At 43.8% G+C, this 17,030-nt stretch overlaps 1 protein-coding gene across 1 annotated transcript in view; it reads left to right on the top strand.

Moving 5' to 3' along the window:
* The window catches only part of Morc1 (MORC family CW-type zinc finger 1), a 168,681-nt gene that overhangs the window by 17,802 nt on the left and 133,849 nt on the right, over positions 1-17,030 (top strand). The window contains 5 exon segments of the mRNA XM_012950005.2: positions 2,047-2,115; positions 6,523-6,613; positions 7,107-7,215; positions 10,727-10,886; positions 13,988-14,093. Of these exon segments, the coding sequence (XP_012805459.2) occupies positions 2,047-2,115; positions 6,523-6,613; positions 7,107-7,215; positions 10,727-10,886; positions 13,988-14,093 (535 nt within the window).

Below are 17,030 nucleotides of genomic sequence, written 5' to 3'. Positions count from 1 at the left end.
TTTACTTATTTATTCATTTGACAGACAGTGAGAGAGAATGAGCATGACAAAATATGGGTGTGCCAGGGCTTCTAGCCATTGTGAACAAACTCAAGGCGCATGCACACATTGTTTGGCTTTACGTGGGCACTGGGAATTGATGCTGGGCAGGTAGGCTTTGCAAGCAAATACCTCTAACTGCTGATCCATCTTCCCACCCCATTACTTCACTTTTTCATTGTGAGAGATGTCATTTTTACTAGTTTTCAGACTCCTTTGGTTAGAATTCCACTGTATATATATATTTAACACTTGAACTTAGCTTCTTGCTTACCTTTCTTACTACGTTTTAATTTCTATTTTTTAAATATATATTTTATTTTTATTATTAGATATGTACATATTTTGTATGTAAACATCACATGTTGGGATCATCCTTTCCCTCCTCCCTGCCCCTTTTCTGAATAGGCCTTCCTCGTTGGGGATGCAGGTCAACCCCAAGGGGATTGTGGGGGCAGCAGTCAGTTATGGGGGAGAGGCAGTGTCTCTGTGTATAGTGTCCCAACTTGTGGCTCTGACAGTCTTCCACCCCCTCTTCCTCAAGGTTCCCTGAGCCATGCTGGGAGCATTTTAAGTCTACTTCAGTGATGGGCACTTGGGAGCATCTAGACGTCTGCGTTGGTGGGTGTGGAGCATCTTTCTCCGTACCCCTTGTGCTGATCTCGGCTTGACTGAGAGCAGCATTCTTGCTCATTTCCCCAATTCCTCCGGGTTTGAGCTGGGGCCTGGGGAAGCGCGCTGGGTCATTTATCTCCTCAAATCCAGTTCCCATTTCAGACCACTGCCCCCGCCCACCCCATGGCTTCCTTTTAAATGTGAATTCTGATTGATCCTTGTAAGCAGAGGTTGACCTACACGTGCTAAAATAAAAGTAACTCGTGGGACAGTCAGTGTTGTTTGGGGTGAGGTGGAGCTGACGGAGCCCAGACAGGAAGGAGCACGGAAGAGGAGGAGGAAAGCTCTGGGGAGATGGGCATGCGCTTAACTGCGATGGCCCCACACCCATTTGTCAAAATTCCTCAAACCCTATACTTTGGTGGAGGAGTTTCTTGTGCTTAAGATGGTCATTTATAGAAACTGTTAGGAAATGTGGACCAGAGAGATGGCTTAGGAGTTAAGGTGCTTGTCTGTGAAGCTTAAGGACCCAGGTTCGATTCCCCAGTACCCATGTAGAGCCAAATGCACAAGGTGGCACATGTGTTTGGAATTCATTTGCAGTGGCTGGATGCCCTGGTGTGCATCTCTCTTTCTCTCTTCCTCTCTGTCTGTAATAAATAAATTAAATAGTAAACAGGAGGAAACAAAGGTTAAAGGAAAAAAGAAAGGAAATGTGCCACGGCTTGTCTATCCAGCAGCTGGAATTGTTCTCAGAGCGAGTTTACAAACTGCACTAAAATTAGTCTCATTAGTTTTAGCTATACCTTTCACATTTTTAAACCACGGATTATGTTTTGTAATTTAATGGTATCTCTTCCTCGTCAAAATTGACTTCAAATAACCTAACTGTTTTGAAAAATCAAATGCACTTTCAAGAGGCAAGTATTTGCTGCTACACAGAGTCCCCACCGAAGGCTCTTGTGGAATTAATTACTTAGAAGGGAGTTTGATGAATTCAGTAAGAAGAGCCTGGACTTATTTTTAGAATTGGTACTTTGGTAGAAGTGTGTAAGAGGCAGTGAGTCTGAGTTTGATTGAGAGGTCTTGGGGTTACGTCTTTCTCCTTCTCTTAGCAGAGAACCACCTGAAATGTGAAGGCCCAGCCTTGTTCCAGAGCAGGGCCTGTCCTGGACGCTGTATGCGTCGCTCATTAGCAGGCACATGCTGTACGTTGATTTAAGGCCTTTGCTGCCTTAAATCGGGAAGCTGTGGCCAAGACTCCATTCTGAGCCGATCCCTTACTGTACCTGTCACTCCGTGATGGTCCTCAGCTAATTATGCGAGCAGCATGACTTTCTGAAGAGCAGATTAAGGCCAGTATTTATTAGTAAAAAGTGCTTTCTCTTCCAGTGGATAATGAAGAACTGCAGGGAGGATTCATGTTATGCTTCCTGGATGACGGATGTGGCATGAGCCCTGGTAAGTTAATTATCTCGATACCTAACTGGCTGTTAAGGAAGCAGCCTGAGACCCCATAAAATAAATAAAAATAAATTGAATTATCTATTTCAAAAACAGGTATGGAGCTGTGAGAGAACATACACCCCAGAAAACTTACTTTGGAATTTTTTTTTAAGTCTTAAGTGTTCTTTCTTACAAAGTAAATTCATTGTAACCACCTACAACCAAGACACAAAAATGAATATAAATATATATTGTCAAAATACATGAAAGACCAATGATACTGATTATAAAGCAAAAGCATCTGGGAATGGATAGAGCGTGAATAGTAATTGCGTAGTCTCTGAGGTTGCTTTTTAGTCCGCCCTTTAGCTGTTACTTGCAGGAGCCCCAAGGCAGTTTCCAGTGCCCTTAGGCTACTATTAATTTTCTGCATAACCTTGAGTTAAAGGTTGTCTCTCCTTGTTTTTAGCAGTTTGTGTTTTTTTAATCCGTATGTTCAAAGGTTCAGTTATTTCAAATGAATGTTCCTATCATCATGATTGCATGATTTGTCTTTGTGTATTTAAAGTTTGCATGATCTAACAGCAATCATGAGCACATAGCTCAAATGCTGTGTAACTGAAATGTTACTCCCGTGCATAAGGGCTTTGCATTGTTTTGGATATAATAGTTTGGAATTCATACAACACGTTACATCCCACAAGCTAGGGGTTCAGATGACTGTGTTTATAAAAAAAAAATGGTGATACTCAAATTTATTTTGTAATTTAATGGTATCTTTGTAATTCAAAGTTCAAATAATAGAGGAATCTAATGGCCAGTTGCATATCTGAGGAGAGGCTGACCGTCCATGCTGAGAGAAGCTGAGACTATGAAGAAAAGCAACTGCCTTCCTCTGGGCCGGAAGTCTCCTCTTTGCATGTGAATATTTCTCAGCAAGTGTTGAGAATGCTCCATTGCCCAACTTGGCTCTACTGGATAATTTGATTTTTTTCAGGTCATTTTGAGTCACATGTTATTGACCCATCTCTGTGTGTGTATGAGAAGATAAAGATTTTAAAAAACTGCAATGAAGACATTTTCATTTTTCACTTGCAGCCTAAATGTTAAGTTCATTTTCCTGAATAAACAAGAGTATATGTGAGGTAGCCTAGGGGAATTCCTTATGCGAAGAAATAGTTCTTTCCAGACGGGTCATGAATGAAAAGAATGAAGCACCAAGTCTTCCACAGGGAAATGTCATTTCAGTTGACACAGCCGAGCTCTGTGTCTGTGACGGTTTGTGGTTTCTGGTGTTTCTCAGGTGCTCAAGCGGAACTCAGTTGGTGGGAACTGTGCTGGGATTGTGATCTTGGTTTGAGCTAGTGATGTGCTGGGCAGTGGTAGCGGCCCACCTCCTAGCCATTCTGTGCGGAGGACCAGTGTTCTGCGCGGCTAAGTGACGATGATCAGTAGTTAGGCCTCTTAAATGCGTTTGCTGCCTTTTCAAGCCTTCTCCCGTTCTCATGTGAAGTTATTCAGGAGTGTAGGAAAATAACTGGGCTAAGTGGGTAGAGCACTTGCCTGGTATGCACCAAGTCCCAGATGTGATCCCTTACACACTAGGGGAGGGGGAAGAACAAAAAGAAGAAGAAAAAACAGTACTTGCTCCTTTTCATATGTTCAATTTATAGTGGATTTATTGGGACTTATGTAACCCTGTTGGAAGTCAAGGTACATCTGTATATAGTAGTAAAAATAGCATTATTGAAAGAACAACCTTGTAAAAGTTTTTACTTAATTACAATTTATTATTGACATATTTAGTAAACATACAACATCATGTATGTTGCAGTCAGATCATCGTTTGCTGGGGCAAACATCCAACCCAACACAGCTTATGGGGAGAAAGAGTTTATTTCAGGCTGACAAATTCCAGGGGAACACCTGGATCCCTTCCATAAATTCAAGCAGAGAGACACCTCCAAACAGCCAACAAATACCCACACCAAGCATGAACAGCCAGAGCAGCAGATTGCTTTCCTCCCATTCCTCCCATCTTAGGGCTAGACTGAAGACCCACCTCGCAGTGACATACCTCTTCCCCAGGAGGGCTTCGCCCACTGGAGACTCAAGTTGCAAGCCTGAGTCTATGGGGCCATCCACTGAGGTCACCACATGTGATTATGACATTTTCATACCTGTATACCATGATACTTGCTCCTTTCTCATCTCACTTGTCCTACATCCCCTTTCCTTCTGGCCTCTATCCTGTCCCCAAACTTCTTTTTTCGTGGTGTGTGTGTGTGTTGCAATTCTGCCCCCCCTCCAGGAAGGATCTCACTCTAGCCCAGGCTGACCTGGAAATCACTGGGTAGTTTCAGAATGGCCTTGAACTCACGGCGATCCTCCTACCTCTGCCTCCCAAGTGCTGGGATTAAAGATGTGCACCACCATGCCTGGCTCTCTATTGCAGTTCTTAAGTGTTGGAAATCAAGTAATAAATTAGAATTTATTTTACTGAAGTACAATTGAACTGTTGTCTGAAGTGAACTAGATTAATCTTGACCTGCAGATTTCTTCCTTCTTCTATAGCTGATTCTCCACATCAAACACATCTGTCATATATTGCATGACTTTATCTTTTTATTTTAAAAGTTAGCACAGGGCTTGAGAGAGAGCTCAGCGGTTAAAGGCACTTACTTGCAAAGTCTGACAACCAGGATTCGATTCCTCAACACCGAAATGAAGCCAAACACACTGAGTGGCACATGTGTCTGGAGTTTGTTTGCAGAAGTGGGAGACCCTGGCACGTGCATGCACACACACTTATCTCTGTCTCTCTTACACACACACACACACACACACACACACGCACGCACACGCGCGCGCGCGCGCGCACACACACACACACACACACACAGTCTCTGTCTTTCTCTTTTTTTTCTGTCTCCCAAATAAAACTTTAAAGAAAGTTCCCACACACCCAGTACCTAATAGGTACACAGTTCAGTGTTGTGTGATTGAAATGCTATTCCCTCTGATGAGGGTGTTGTAACCGTTAAATCATTTTCCTGCTGAAAACCCTCAGTGACTTTTCATTGCTTCAGAATAAGATCCCAACCCCGGCTTCACGTTCAAGTCTTTTACTCCTTGGCTCCCGCATAGCTTTTGTGACTTTTCCGCAGTGCGCGACTTGTTTCTAACACTCCAGCCACACTTGCTGGACTCTCATAGTTTGATTTTCACCTCAGGTGTTGACCTTCTGAAAGTGCCCTTTCCTGCTTATTCCGACGGAAGAACACACTTTGATTCTTGCTCCCTTTACCTCGGATTTGGTTCCTTCACATAACCCTCTCCGACCCCGTCTCTACTTGTCGGCTCTTCTCTGTTTTTGTCACAATACGATGCACATCATACCTCAACAATAGATGGCAGCTCTTAAGCATTTCCTTGGTATGCGAACACGTGATCAAATGTCCACTGAGATTCAAACTAGTGGCTATTCACACTGATAGGTGGTGTTTGCACAGCCCATACCGTCGCCAGCGTCAGCGCTCACTTAATGCAGAGTTCAGGAACTCGGACACGGGTGGATGGGAAGGACATTCGCGGAGGATGGGTATTCTCCAGCCCAGAGCATTCCTTCTTAGGCTTCTGAGTGCTCTGGAGTGATCAGGCGAGGACACCCACCAAGAGTCCAAAGCAGTTTCCCTGGTTACCCAGGTGGTACCAGAGAGGAAGCCCTCTGGTCCTTCTTCTCATCTGTGCCCTAAGGCCCAGTCCAGGAGAAAATCACTAGTTGTATGGATAACCAAAGCAGTTACAATCTTATTAATATCTATTAAGTTTAGAGTATTGTGTCCAGGGTTTCACCGGTATCTTTTCAGTTTGTTTCATTTATCTTCACAACTGTGTTACAAATCTTCGTAGTTCCCTTTTAGAGACAAAGGAAAGTAAGCCTCCGAGTTTTTTTTAATTTTTATTTTATTATTTATTTATTTATTTGAGATCAACAGACAGAAAGAGACAGAGAGAGAGGGTGGGGGAGGGATGAATGGGCACACCAGGGCCTCCAGCCACTGCAGACAAACTCCAGACGCGTGCGCCCCTTGTGCATCTGGCTGATGTGGGTCTTGGGGAATCGAGCCTTGAACCGGGGTCTTTAGGCTTCACAGGCAAGCGCTTAACTGCTAAGCTGTCTCTTCAGCCCAAGCCTCAGAGTTTTAAAACTCTATTCAAAGTGGCATGGTAAGGTCTGCCTGACCTCCTTCATGTGGTACAAGGAGTCTTCTCAGGGTCTCCTGACACGAGTCAGTGTGGGCTGTCCACAAAGCTGCGCACCTGGCCTCGTGTCCTGAGGTAAGTGTGAGCTCCTGACATCTCACCTGAGGCTGGAGCCAGACTCTTCCTAACTGCCTGGACAATCTTTGTCCATTACAGAGGAAGCTTCAGACATCATCTCCTTTGGAACATCCAAGAAACGGCTGTCTACTTGGAAGTTCATTGGGCAATATGGCAATGGGCTTAAAAGGTGAGCATTGTTTCCCCTTTAGACAGGGATGAGTGACGAGGAAGACAATTTGGAAATGCCTCACCCAGCATGTCCACACATGGGAAGTTCCAGAGGAGTCTGAACTTCAGGAGGGCCCTGTCGTCAGAAACATCACGCCTGTCTGGGGTCTGTAGTTTCTCGAAGCGTGTCTTAGCTGTGCGTGGGTGTCTTCAGTTTAGCTTTCTTTACTTGGCTGCAGTGAGAGGTTAGGACACGGGACTCAGTGTGTGGCTCCTGCCAGGCCCTGGATATTGTTTTGTGAGCCCCAAGGGAACTCCCTCCTGTGATCATGTCTGAAACAAAAGCGTGGAGCTGGAGCCATCTCAGCCAGTTTTGCTTTGAAAGTTGAATAGGTCTTGTGCCCTCTGGGGAAGAGTCCAGAAGATGGGCCTCTGGAAAGAACCCAGTGTTGCAGTAAACAAAACCATGCTCACTTGTTTCTTCATTGTGGTGCTTTTCATTTTGAATGTAGTGGGTCCATGAGAATTGGAAAAGACTTTATTCTTTTCACAAAGAAGGAAGAAACCATGACCTGTCTGTTCTTCTCTCAGACGTTCTGTGAAGGAGAAGGTCTCACTGAGGTAAGTGTTGAGGGGTGCCTTTCATTTCCATGGCAGCAGTGTGGCGTTCATCTAGAGTCTTGCGAGGAAGAATCTGTTGCAACTTCCCTCTGACTGTGATTTAGAAATGTGGGCATATGCTTGAGAAAATGGACAGAAGGTGTCTGTACACTCCGGGGTCACTGGAGGCCTTTTTGAAGAACTTCATTTCATTTTTCATGTGCCCAAATCTCCCTGAGTCAGAGGTTCTCTTGGCAGGGTAAGCTTTTTTGGAAGAAGCCTGCAAAAGCTTTTCACCATTTTTTTTTATAATTTTTAAAAAATAAATAGAATATTGGGGTCAAAGACAGAATATAATATGTACAGAAAGCGAATTGCAGACTAGACCTAAAACCGTTCATTCTAGTGACCACAATTTAAATTCCACTTGCTGACCTGCAGACATCTTATTAATTCGCCATACCTGGGCTCTATTAGGAATGCCAGCTGATCCAGTGCACCGTATGCATGCTAGTAACTGCTGTCTGCTCAGCAGTAGATAGGATCTGTGGAAGGAAGACAAACAGCTGAAGACTGTGTAACCCCCAAAGTCTTCTCCTCATCACAAAATAAGGGAGACACATATGGACTGGATAAGTAACCAGAATGAGGGTGTTGGGAAAGAATGCCTCTCGGTGACTCTGTGTCTTATCACCAAATGGTTGCTCTAGGCATGGCATGAAGGGGGAGACCCCTGAGCCTCCCGTGGCCAGTGGGGCTTCATGGAGAGAATTTGACTTGCGTGTAAACGGGCCAGTGTGGGAAGAAAGGTTAGCAGCCAGACTCAGGTCTGGGGTGTGCATTGTCCGTTGCTTTTCTCTTTAGTTGTTTTTGGCTTTCCCAGATTGTTCTTGGAGACCAGCCGACCATGTCTGCCATCCACCATCTCTTTTTTTAAATTTTTATTTTTATTTTTTGGTGTTTCGAGGTAAGGTCTCACTCTAGCCGAGGCTGACCTGGAATTCACTATGTAGTCTCAGGGTGGCCTCGAACTCACAGTGATCCTCCTACCTCTGCCTCCTGAGTGCTGGGATTAAAGGCGTGCGCCACCATGCCCGGTCCTTTTGATTCATTTTTTATTGACAACTGTAATTATAGATAATAGTCCAAGATAATTCCCTCCCTTCCCCCACTTTCCCCATTGCAACTCCACTGGCTATCATACCCCTTTCCTCTCTCAACCAGTCTCTTATTATTTTTATTATTTTTTTTAAAGAGCAGTCTTTTAAAAAAATTTTTGTTTATTTTTATTTATTTATTTGAGAGCAACAGAGAGAAAGAGGGATGGAGAGAGGGAGGGTGGAAGGGAGGGAGGGGGAATGAAAGAATGAATATGGGCACACCAGGGCCTCCAGCCACTGTAAACGAACTCCAGACGAGTGCGCCCGCTTGTGCATCTGGCTTACGTGGGTCCTGGGGAATTGAGCCTCGAACCAAGTGCTTAACCACTAAGCCCTCTTTCTAGCTCCCTCTTTTATTTTGATGTCATAATCTTTTCTTCTATTATGATGGTCTTGTGTAGGTAGTGTCAGGCACTGCTTGGTCATGGATAACATGGCCATTTTGTGTCTGGAGCACATTGTAAGGAGTCCCACCCTTCTGCCACCTCTTCCGCAATGGACCCTGAGCCTTGGAAGGTGTGATAGAGATGTTTCAGTGCTGAGCACTCCTCTGTCACTTCCTCTCAGCACCATGGTGTCTTCTGAGTCATCCCAAGGTCATGGCCATCTGAAAAGAGAAGCTTCTTTAACCACTAGTGAGAGTAGCATCAATATATGGGTATGCTCATTAAGAGGAGTGCTTACCGGTCAGCTTGGAGAGCATAGCATACACATTTAGCCAGACACCAGCAGATGTTGTACCGCTAGGGCTCATGATTACCCTTGCCATAAGTTTTCAATATCAAGCATGTATACCCTCCCATGGAGTGGGCCTCTGGTCCAATTAGAGAGCAGTTGGTTCCTCTATAACAGAAATGCCACTATTGCACCTGTTGGCTCATTTGGCCTAGTTGACCAAATTTAAAGCTTGCAGTGTCCATTGTTGAATATCTCCACTGGTGATTTCTCTCTCTCCCACTGAACTGCATACAGCATAGCTTTATCCAGCTTTCTGTCAGCTGGTCTACATGGAGGAGGTTTTCACCTGAACTCCAGCAGGATTTCTCAGTGAACTTGCAGCCCAAGTATGTTATCCACCATATTTAAAAATTTTTTATTTATTTGTTTATTTGCAAGAACAGAGAGAGAGGGGGAGAGATTGAGAGAGGAGAGAGACAGAGAATGGCCACACCAGGGCCTCCAGCCAGTAAGAATGAATTGTAGATGCACGTACCACTTTGTGCACGTGGCTTTGTGTGGGTACCGGGGAACCGAACCCTGGGCATTAGGTTTTACAGGCAAGTGTCGTAACTGCTGAGCTATCTTTTCAGCTCCATTATCCAGCATTTTGTGTTGCCTGCTCTGCCTTTTGATGTAACGTGCTGTAGTTTCTTCCTGAGCTAGGATGCAAAGGAGCCAAAATACTTCTCAGACTGAATATGAGTCATGAGTCATGTTGTCATCCTGCTCCTTCCCACAGCGCTCGTTTGGCTTGGTATCATTTCTCAGATAGAATTCATTTTCTGGTAGAATTCTGAGAGCATTGTTCCATTATCAAGTCTCTTTTGTAGTGATTGAGAAATCTGAAGTCTCTTAATTTTATTCTTTGATATTACACATAAGCCTTTTTTCCCTCCCCTACTCCTCTGTCTTTTTGAAGTACCAAGAAACCCCCCCTTTTTTTTTTTATCTCCAGCATTCTGATTTCAGTATTTTATCTGGGTGGTAGTCTGTTTACATCCATTGCACTGGAAACGTATAGTGTATTTTCAGCCTGGAAACCATATCCTTCAATTCCTTTTGGGATGGTCACATTTCCAAGAGAAGATTTTGTTAAATTCTTCTGGGATGCCCCGTTGGGAGGCAAATAGGGGAAGACACCTGGGGTTTGCAGTGTCCAGTGTGCGCCCTTTCCCTCCGTCCTTCTTACTGCAGTAAGTTCCCCTACAACAACGCCTGTTTGGCACTGTGGACTGTAAGCATGGTGGTCCGCTCTTCGCAGAGGGAAGCACCCAGGGCGCAGCAGAGGAGGGTGCTGCTCCGCTCTCGCCCGTCCATTTGTTCAGTAAATCGGGCTGGCTCTTCTGCTGAGGGCTTTGGATGGCAAATTGTGATTTGTCGTCATCTGCTTCCGAAGTGCCCTTTCTGCCAGTCTGCACATCTTCCGAGATAGAGCCTGCCCCTGTTCCACAATAAAAGTCTTTACGATGAAGCCCTGAGTCTGCATTACTATTATCTGTCTCTCCCTTATAAGTCCAGACAACAGGAGGAAAGCAAACCTCTTGGTGTTTTGTAATTTGGGTGGAGAAGAGAATGAGTTAGAATCAGACAAAATGATGGATTTTTGCATACGTATCTCACAATAAATTGATGTGTGTGTGTGTTTTTAATAGGTTGTAGTTCCAATCCCTTCATGGCTAACAGGATCCAGAAAGTCGGTCACAGATGATCCCCAAAAATTCTCAACAGAATTGTCTATTATTTATAAGTACTCCCCATTTAAAACAGAAGCTGAGTTGATGGAACAGTTCGATATGATCTGTGGAAGATGTGGTAAGAAAGACCTTTCCAACTGAAAATCTGATGGAGGGGTTGGGGAGGTGGATCATCAGTTAAATGCACATTCTTTTCTTTTCTTTTCTTTCTTTCTTTTTTGTTTTTTTCGAGGTAGGGTCTCACTCTGGCCCAGGCTGACCTGGAATTCTCAGGGTGGCCTTGAACTCATGGCGATCCTCCTACCTCTGCCTCCCGAGTGCTGGGATTAGAGGTGTGCACCACCACGCCCGGCAAACGTGCTTTCTTGTAAGCCCCTTAGCCCACCTTCAGTTCCACGGCACCCATGTAAACACTCGTGTAAAGCCAGACACAAGCTGGCTCACACATACGTGATCTCCATACGCCTGTGTCACTCGGAGGCACAGCTAGGGGAATCCTGATGCTCGTGGGCTAGCTAGACTGACACACGTAGTGGCAAAATGATGAGGTTGACTGTCTCAAAGCAGGTGGAAGGAGAGGACACTCTCACCTTGTCCTCAGACCTTAACATGCACACTGTGGCACACACAAACACCCCCACACACACCATGCACATCCACATATACATATATACAATATAAAAGTATTAAAACCCAATGGAAATAATATTTTTGTCGTCTTCTAGAGCTTCCACATATTGTCTTTTTTTTTTTTTTTTTTTTGGTATGGAGCCATTCACTTAATCTGTGTAAGTCCTAAGAAAAATCAAGCGTGATTGTAAGTTCCTCACCCAAGAAAGCTCTTGTCTGTGCTTGCATGAGCTGGGTGGAGCCAGAGGGAAGAAGGACGTTGCAGGCTGTGACCACAGGGTCTCCTCAGTCCCATTGTCATCACCAAGCCATGTTGGGAGATGCTTATTGCGTCATCTAAAAGTGACTGATGCCAGCTTGCTGGGAGAGGTAGCACTTAGGAAAGAATGCACCCCATTTGAGACAGGGTGTAGCAGCTTCGTCCGCGTCCGTCTGTAGTGACAGTCCGCCCCCAGTTCTACCAGCCTCCGCTCCTCCTCAAGATGTAGACGGCGCTGTGTCTACACCCGCTTCCTAGTGCTCACCTTCCTCCACATGCCCACCAGGTCTTTTCTAGAAGCAAAGGAAGCCTATTCTAGAGAAGGCTGTGCATTTTAGTAAGCTTCTTTCAGTCTTGGCCTGCTTTCTTAAAAAATACCCAAAAAACAGTAGTCGGGTTATGGTGGCACACACCTTTAATCCCAGCAGAGGTAGGAGGATCACTGTGAGTTCAAGGCCAGCCTCAGACTGTATAGTGAATTCTAGATCAGCTTGGACCAGAATGAGACCCTACCTTGAAAAAAAAAACAAAACAAAACGAAACAAAACCACAAAAATCACCAAAAAACCACTGCATTTAAAACATTTGCTTATTATTTATTTGTTTGACAGAGAAAGAGGGAGAGAGAAAGAGAGAGAGAACAAATGGGCGTGCCAGGGCTTCCAGCCACTGCAAATGAACTCCAGATGCCTGTGCCCCCTTGTGCTTCTGGCTAACGTGGGTCCTGGGGAATCAAGCCTAGGTCCTTTGGCTTTGCAGGCAAACGCCTTAACTGCCAAGCCATCCCTTCAGCCCCCCACTGCATTTTATTCCTTCCCATTGTCATAGCGGAAAACCAGTGGCAAATGTATAGTTTATAAATTATTTTTTAGGCTTATATACAACATAGTGGGTTTCATTATGGTATCTTCAAATAGATGTCATTCCTCTTTGTTCTCATCCATTCCCTTCGTCCATCACCCTACCCCATGCCGTCTCCCCACTCCTGCTGTTTCCCTCACCCCAGTAAACCCTACCTTGTGCTTCTTACCACGTGTACCCCGTTACCTGTTCTGTTTCCTCCTTTCTTTAAGAGTTCTTCCTCTCCTCTCATGACTCGTTGTTTCTGTTCTCATGACTCACTCACATGACTACGTGATTTTTAATCTAGGTTTCCCATCTGAGAGAAAACATGCAGCATTTTAACAATGTATTTTGGCAACACTTAAGCTCTTAGTTCACGTCTGATTGTGAAACATACAAATATCAACAAAAATGTTCCTATTTGATAGACCTCTCACGGTTTTCATTATGTAGAATAAAAAGACAGAATTTAAAAGATTAGGGCGGGGCATGGTGGCACACATCTTTAATGCTAGCTCTCAGGAGGCAGAGGTAGGAGGACTGCCTTGAGTTCCAGGCCATCCTGAGAATACAGAGTGAATTCGAGGTCAGCCTGAGCTACAGTGAGACCTTACCTTGAAAATAAACACACACACACGCGCACACACAGACACACACACACACATGTTAGAAAATTTACCTGAGACCACTGCTCTGCTTAGTGGCTGATCTGAGATTTAGGCACCGGCATTAAGACTACAGAGTTCATGTTCTTGGCCACTTTGATGTTCTGCCTACAAAAAAACTACTTTTCCCTTTAAAATTTTTATGAACATTTTGTTTGTCTTCATATCAAAATAATTTTGATCTTTTTTTGTTAACGATGCTTTAGAACAAGAGTCAGAAAACTATAGCTACAGATTTGGTCCTGCATCTGAATTTATAAGTAAAGTTTTATCGGAACCTAACTGCATTCATTCATGTGTTCTGTAAAGTTCTTTCATGCTACAGAGGTCAAGTTGAGTTGTGAGTGGCCATGACAGAGACCATATGGACTGTAGGCCTTAAATATTTAGTTACTTATCTTTTACAGTAAATGTTTGTCAATAGCAGCCATAGATTTCATAAAGCAATATTTCATTCAAAATTTTAAACTCCTTTCTGTTCTCCTATGTACTGGCGTAAATTCCACCAGAGAGCTTCATGGGTAATCTAAACTTGCCTGGGGCTCCCGACAAGTTTCATAATGCAAATTATGAGAAGAGTGTTTAAGTTTGGAAAACTTAACAGGAATTGAATAAGAAGCACCACATTGTGGAAAGTGATCAGGTTTTGATGGAGTGGGATTTCCTGGAAGGCGTATCTTTTATTTCATCCATATGTTACTTACTGAAGTGCCGACGAGAATTTGCTGGATGGGGGGCTGGATGCCACAGAGGTGGTGGTAGCTCAGCGATTGGAATTCTGTGCACTTGAAACACTGACAAGCCGCCATCGTCTTTCCCCAGGTACTCTGCTGGTTATTTTCAACCTGAAACTCCTGCTCAGTGGAGAGCCAGAGCTGGATATTAAGACTGACAAGGAGGATATACTGTTGACTGACGCTCTGGAGGGGTGAGTGAGGCCCGCGCGGGAAGAATGCGAGGTGTCCCCGCGTAGGCGAGAGTTAGGAGCCCTGAGCCGTGTCTCCAGGGCTGCGGCCCCGCGCTCACCACTGGGGTAGTTCATTTCATGCTACTTCCAGAAGGAACTTAGGCAAGAGGAGTGGTCCGCATACCATGTGTGAGTCACACGTGACCTGGGAAATCTCCCAAGTACAAGATCTTGCCTCAACGAGATCCACTGGGTCATAATCTCCAGATGCCAAGGCTGGCAACCAGTGTCCCTAAGATATTCCCCACGCGATTCTGAAGTGCCGGAATGCTCAAGGATCACTGGATTACAGACTTCAGGTGTTCCTGAACACCAGTCTCCTCTTTTGTAGGAGAGGGGCCCACGGTACTTGCTTAATGTCAGTCAGGATGCTGGTGGGGCTCAGAGCAAAGAGAGAAAGCAGGCGGGGCCTCTGAGTCCCCGCTCCCCTATTTTATATGTATCAAAACAAATAACCCACCCCACCAAATTCCTTGTTCAAATAGATCAACAAAAATAGGCACGTATTACTGAGTATGCAAATACAGTGTGGAACAAATAGAAAATGACTAAGAAAGAAAAGAAAACATCCCCCAAAGAAAAGAATATGACCCCAAAAGCATACGAACAAAAGACAATTATATAATTGTCTGCCCCAAAAGGGTCTTGTGAACTTCCATTTTAATAAATAAATAAATTGGCATTCCCATTCTTCTTGACTTTAAGGGACCCATGGGAAATATAATAAAAGATACTGAGAGACCTTGGTAAAAATGTGTGGAACAAGAAAGAAATAGTAATGAGAGATAGATTTCTCTGAAGTAACTTATGAGAGATTTGCTGTCTCGGGGGTACAGTTTCTTAGTGTCAGACTCTAAGCTAGAGGGGATTTTAAAGGTAATTTAATCTGGTGTGATTCATTTTATATATCACTGTTGTCATGGAAATATGAGTGTCACAATATGAGTGACATATTGAATCTTAAATTATGTCCTGTCTGTGTTAAGTTGTATTAAGTACAAAGAAACACATAAAAGTGATTTTAATACTATTTTTAATTTAATCCACCATATCTAAAAATTACAGTTTCAGTTTTCACATGAAATATATCAAGGAGAAATCTTACATTCTTTTCTCATACCAAGTGTTTGAACCCAGTGAGTTCTCTACGTGTAGCACACAGGAATTTGGACTGGAGCTCTGAACCACCTGTAGGCAGAACCTATCACAGTCCACAAAGTGGTTTTAGATTCAAACATCGAGACTCACATAAGCACACAGTCTTACCAGAAAACCGTTTTCTTTTGCCTTTAAGGTAAAGCTAGAATGTTTCTTTCACAGACATTTGAATGTTTGACAATATACTTTTGTATGTTTTCTAATGTTGCTTTTTTTTAAGAATGAAATACTTTTTAAATTTTTTATTTATTTATTTGAGAGTGACAGACAAAGAAAGAAAAGTAGATAGAGAGAGAGAGAGAGAGAATGGGCACACCAGGGCCTCCAGCCACTGCAAACCAACTCCAGATGCACGTGCCCCCTTATACATCTGGCTTATGTGGGTCCTGGGGAATCAAGTCTAGAACCGGGGGCCTTAGACTTTACAGGCAAGCCCTTATAATGTTGCTTCTTAAAAAAATGTATTTTATTTTTATTTATTTAATTGAGAGAGAGGGAGAGGGAGAGAGAAGACATGCCATGCCAGGTCTTCAGCTGCAAAGAAACTCCAGACACATGTGCCATCTGTGTATCTGGCTTCCGTGGGTCCTGGGGAACTGAACCTGGGTCCTTTGACTTTGCAGGCAAGCACCTTACTTAACTGTGAAACCATCTCTCCAGCCAATAATGTTACTGTTTGTTTTTTAATTTTTTGAGAAAGAAGAGGGGGAGTGGACTCGAGCCACTGCCAACAAACTCCAGACATGCATTCCCTGGTGTATCTGGCTTTACACAGGTACCAAGGAATCGAACCCTGGTTGGCAGGCTTTGAAAAGGCTTTTAACTGCTGATAGCTCCTCAGTCCTTTTCTAATTTTTCTGTTGTGTATTTTTCCTCCTATTCCAAAATGAGAAATTCTAAATACACCCAGATAGGAAAGTTTTTGTTCTTTTGGAGAGAGAAAAAAAAAAAAAATGCAACCAGCCTACGCTGTTGGGCACGTTCTAGGAACCCCTTTGCCAGCACAGTATGCCAGTATCCGGAAGGAGGCCCAGAGTCCTTACTGGCACTTGCATTACTGTCTCCTCCTGTCCCCATGGCCTCCGCCCTTCTGCTTAACAGTTGGTTCCAGAACAGATATGCCATGCTATTTAAAAGCTTCAAATACACATTTTCGAATAGTTATCTGTCAGAGTGCCTTGGCATTTCAACATTAGTGTCATAAAGCAATCCATTATTAGAGAAACAACTTGCCAGCTAAGGTCTGTCTGGGGGAAGTTCTTCCTGTTTCCAAGGCTGTTGAATGGTTCCAGAAGCTTCTCAAAGCAGTTAATTAGGAAATAGGACACGTATGATTTCACATAGGAAAATTGATGGTCTTGCATTTTTAATTTGTTTTGTGAGCAAAACTTTTTTAGTTTATTCACAAGAAAAGTATATAGGGATAAAGTGTTATGAAGTATTAAATAGAAAGCACAGTCAAAGATACAGTGATTCCCAGCCAGCTCCGGCATGCGTCTCCAGACCATACAAGGGACCATCATGTCGGCTTTGGCCAGCTCTTTTCACTGCTCTCAAGATCACTTTAAACTTAAAAAATATTTAATTTGCTTAAAAAAATGAGAAAGTTACAGTTTGCTATGTATCCAGTGTCACAGATAGTGGGGTGCTCAGTGGACGTGAGTACCACCACCCAGTTCTTCCTTACCAGTGGACTAGAACAAACGATTAGGGACATGAAGGATCTTTTCCTAAGCCCTT

The sequence above is a fragment of the Jaculus jaculus genome, chromosome 4, assembly GCF_020740685.1.
Source record: "Jaculus jaculus isolate mJacJac1 chromosome 4, mJacJac1.mat.Y.cur, whole genome shotgun sequence".
NCBI lineage: Eukaryota > Metazoa > Chordata > Mammalia > Rodentia > Dipodidae > Jaculus > Jaculus jaculus.
This window is presented reverse-complemented; position numbering and strand designations above follow the sequence as displayed.